Below are 3,958 nucleotides of genomic sequence, written 5' to 3'. Positions count from 1 at the left end.
TGGCGTACGTGTCGCACCCAATTTGATGGCGGCGCGGCAAAGTGGCCTTGCCATGACCTGATCTGTTTGCAGCGGCAGGCTGCCCTGGCGCGCCGCTTGCCAGCACCCCTGCAGCCCAACACAGCCCGTCTATTGTTGCGGGAAGGCGCCCCGTCAGTTGCGGTCAGTTGTCGTGCAACGTGCATGCAGGGAGCAGCGCAGCAGACAGCACAGACAGCAGCCCGGCCCAGTTGGTCATGAGGGGGGGGGGCTGCATCCGTGGCGCACCAGCCCACGCTGTGGCATGCCGGGCCACCTTGACCCAGAGAGATTCGCCGTGGCCCCCCTTTTTTTGTGCGCCGCTCACAGTGTGCGCACTGCAAACCACACCTGCCCGTGTTCCCGCCATGTTCAAACGCTCTGGAATGCTGAGGGCGGCTCGCAGCCGCTCCTGCCGCCCGCATGACCCGCATCACCCTCACACGCCTGCCACCCCCAGTCCGCACGAAGCCTTCGCTCACGCCCAACCCCTGTTTTGCAAACCTCCGACCTTCCTTCTGCGCATGTGCAACTGCGTGCCTCGCCCGCCCGCCGCTGTGTGCCGCCGCTTTTGCCGTTTGTTAGCGGCCCGCTGCCTGTCTGCAACGCTCGGATGGGCGGTGGGCGCCCCCCTTCAAGCGCTGCTGGCGTTGCTGTCGTCAATCGCATGCGCCTCTGGCCTCATCATCGCGGAGTGCATTACCATGTTACAACTTTTCAAGTACACAGTTGCACAGCAGCCGCACCCAGGGTGTTTCAGCAGCGTCAGAGTTGAGAATTCAGTCCACAACACGGCTGGGCGCACACGGCGGGCTGACCGGGCTCGCAGGGGGGGCCTTGCTGAGGTCAAGCCCAGAGGCTGGCAAGCAGCTGGGTTGAATACAGATAGTGACGTAACGGCACACACAGAGATGTGGACCAACCAATGATGGGAGTTGTTAGGGAGCCGAACAGGCAACGACGACACCGACCTCTGCCCTGAGACCGCTCTGCGGCCAAGAGGCCCTTCGCAGGCCCCTGCGCATGCGCGGCTGCAGTCGGGCGCTGGGCTGCAGACCCCGGCGGTGGCGAGCCCTCACACCTGCGTGCCACCTCAAAAGTCGGGGGGCTGTGCCCTGGCCGACGTGCAGGCAAGTAGCCCGCAGGCCGCGCCGCTGCGCCACGACAGCTCCACGGCCTCCTCCAGTTGCCAGCAGCAGGGCCGCAGGGCAAGGTGCGTCCGTGTTTGACACATCAAAACCCCTACTGCTCATGGCTGGGCGCGGCCGGCCGTCACGCTGCACTCCGCCGCCCCCGCCCCATCCGCGCCATCCGCCCCCACAGCCGCCACCACCGCCGCCGCCTGCGGCGCGGCGCCGCCGGCGCCGAGGCGGCTGAAGAGCAGGTTGCCGGTGGCCCCCGTGATCTCAAAGGACCCCTTGCGCCCCTCCTGGTCCACATTGCCGTCCACCACCACATTGGGGAAGGCCTCCTCTATGGCATCGGCAATCTGAATGTACCTGGACGGGAGTGGAGCGCCGAGGGAGCGGGGGTGTTGTGAGTTAAGGGGTGGGGCGTTGGGCTGTCAGGTATGGCGGTGCTGGTGATGGGGGTGGTGGGCAGTGCGGACAGGGGGCGCGCGGAGTCAAACCGATGCCCGGACCGGTTGGCGGGTGGTGCAGGGCTGCTGGGCGGAAAGCAAGGATTGGCAGGCATGCAGTGGCGCTGCTCAGGGGCCGCTGCGAAACACACAACGCCCTTCCTGCCTTGCGTGAAACTGAGCAAGAGTATGCGCGACCGCAAGACATCCAGGCCAGGCCGACTCACACAAACACACAAAGCCAATCGCACCCCCTCACATGTCCACATCATCAGGGTCGTACTCAATCACCACCCGGTCTGGCGGGGCGCCGTCCAGGCCGGGGCAGCAGCGGTACGCGCGGCGCTGTGAGTGCACGGCGCCCGTCAGCACTGCGGCCCGCCGCACGACGATGGGGGGCCCGCAGCGCCCGCAGCCGCAGCCTGTGCAGTGGGGTGCCGAGGTGGCTGCGGTGCACTGGGTGCAAGTGCAGGGCGATGCTGTGGCCCATGGGTGCTGGTGCTGCTGCTGCTGCTTGGCCTGCGCAAGGACGCTCATCAGGCGCGCCGTGGAGGGAGCAGCGCTGCAGGTGCTGCTGGCGCCCGCGCCGCCCTGGTGAAGTGCGCCTGACAGTGGTGCAGCGAGGCGCCGCAGTGCCGAGACACGGGGCATGGCTGCTCTTGCCGCTCTTGCTTCGAAGGGTGGCCGCGCACAGTGGAGCGCGGCGCGTCGGAGGATGGGCTTTGGCGCCCAGCCGCTGGGGTTTGGCAGCCGCCTTAAGAAACTCGTAAGCTATCCACGGCGTCTGGGCGTGCTACTGCCAACACTGTGCACGCGGCTGGTGTAGCAAGAGATGGTGGGGAATGGCCGAGGCTCGGCTGCGTTGCAGCGCAGATGCTGCAGGTTCAAACAACTCAAGCCACACTATGAATCAACTCGAGCGACATCTGAGAGCGTGCGCGCTTAGATACCGGTACTGCAGACGACAAATCCCACCTGTCCAGCAACAGAAGCAATGTGTCACATATACCGAGCCCACAGCTCTGTTCCGACCGCAATTTTGAGCCTTATCGTCGACAACGCAACATATAAATTCACTTCAGCATTCGCGCCCTCTTTGAGATCAGCGGAACGCACGATATGCCGCTGTAAGACGACTCCGACACCCGTTTAGTGACCAGAACGGGCGCGTGGAAGGCGCTGATACCTCTATCAAACATCATGGAAACGCCGGGCGCAGGGGCGGCGGCCGGTGCTGGCGACGCCCCTGATGCCACGCCGCTCGCCCCTGATGCAATCGAGCAGCACGCGGGCGATGGGGATCTCTTTCACGACGCCCTGGAAACCATACAGGCGCGCCACGTGCTGCCGTTGGCGTAAGGGCGTGAGAGGGCTCCCTGTGCGGCTCTCCGTTCATGGCGCGCACGCAGCTCGCCCTGGTGATTCGCGCGAGACGAACCTTTGCGCTGCGCGTCCCTGGCGCCCCTCCTGCGCCACTGCCCCCACCAGGACCTCGCAAACGCCATGCTCGACCCCTTCGACCTCTCCGCGGCCGAGGGCAGCGTGATGCACGCCTCCGACTCTGATGGCGGCAGCTTGGCCGGCAGCTTCTCCATAGGCAACGGGGGCAGCGCCAGCACCGGCTGCGCCGGCAGGGCGGCCGCAAGGGCCGCAGCCGATGAGCCTGACGATGCGGATCACGATTACGAAAAGGTACCAGACCACCAGCCTCGTGTTTCCGGCGCCACGTCCTACGTAGAGCGGTTGTTGTGACGATGTCCCGCTTGAACCAAAGCGCGACTGAAACCAGCCGTGGCGCTCAGACGCTCCTCAGCTGCTGCTCACATGTGACGCCTTGAGCTTTCCAGCTACTGCAGGCTGCGCTACCACACCCTCGCCGCCCCTAATCGCCCCCTCACCCTCACCCGCGCCAACCCCCCTCACACCAAAATTATCAAGTTCGACATCGGAGACCTGGGCCCGCTGCTGTCTTTGCGCCAGCTCAGGCTGTCAGCCGCGCTGCTGTCCCCCGAGGCCATCCTGTTCCGCGACAAGTTTTCCTTTGTGCTGGGCCTCAGCCTCACCTGGTGCGGCCCTGGCGGGGGCACCGCCGAGACGGCCGCGCTGAGCACGCACTGCACGGGAACGCAGCCGCCCCTGCGTGATGGCGTGAGAGAAGATGCGCGCTGAGGCAGCTTACGGCATGACAAGAACTAACCACTGCGCTGCAGCCCTTCACCACGTCTCAGTATCCCAGGCCCCTGCCTTGACACCGCCCTCTTCCCTGCCCCCAACACACGGGCCCCTCTCCCCCCATCACGACCCCTCACAGGTGCATGGCCTACTGGCTGGGCTGGAGCCCCTCAACATTCTACCAGTGAG

At 65.6% G+C, this 3,958-nt stretch overlaps 1 protein-coding gene across 1 annotated transcript; it reads right to left on the bottom strand.

The window, feature by feature from the left end:
• Nucleotides 1-1,267: 1,267 nt before the first annotated feature.
• Nucleotides 1,268-2,248, bottom strand: MNEG_5161 (hypothetical protein; the record flags this gene model as incomplete). The annotated part of the gene is made up of 2 exons (XM_014046357.1): nt 1,268-1,517; nt 1,857-2,248. 2 exons carry the CDS (start codon nt 2,246-2,248, stop codon nt 1,268-1,270), a joined length of 642 nt encoding a protein of 213 aa, XP_013901811.1.
• Between the last annotated feature and the right edge of the window lie 1,710 nt (nt 2,249-3,958).

This window comes from Monoraphidium neglectum (assembly GCF_000611645.1).
Source record: "Monoraphidium neglectum strain SAG 48.87 unplaced genomic scaffold scaffold00756, whole genome shotgun sequence".
Classification (NCBI taxonomy): Eukaryota; Viridiplantae; Chlorophyta; class Chlorophyceae; order Sphaeropleales; family Selenastraceae; genus Monoraphidium; species Monoraphidium neglectum.
This window is presented reverse-complemented; position numbering and strand designations above follow the sequence as displayed.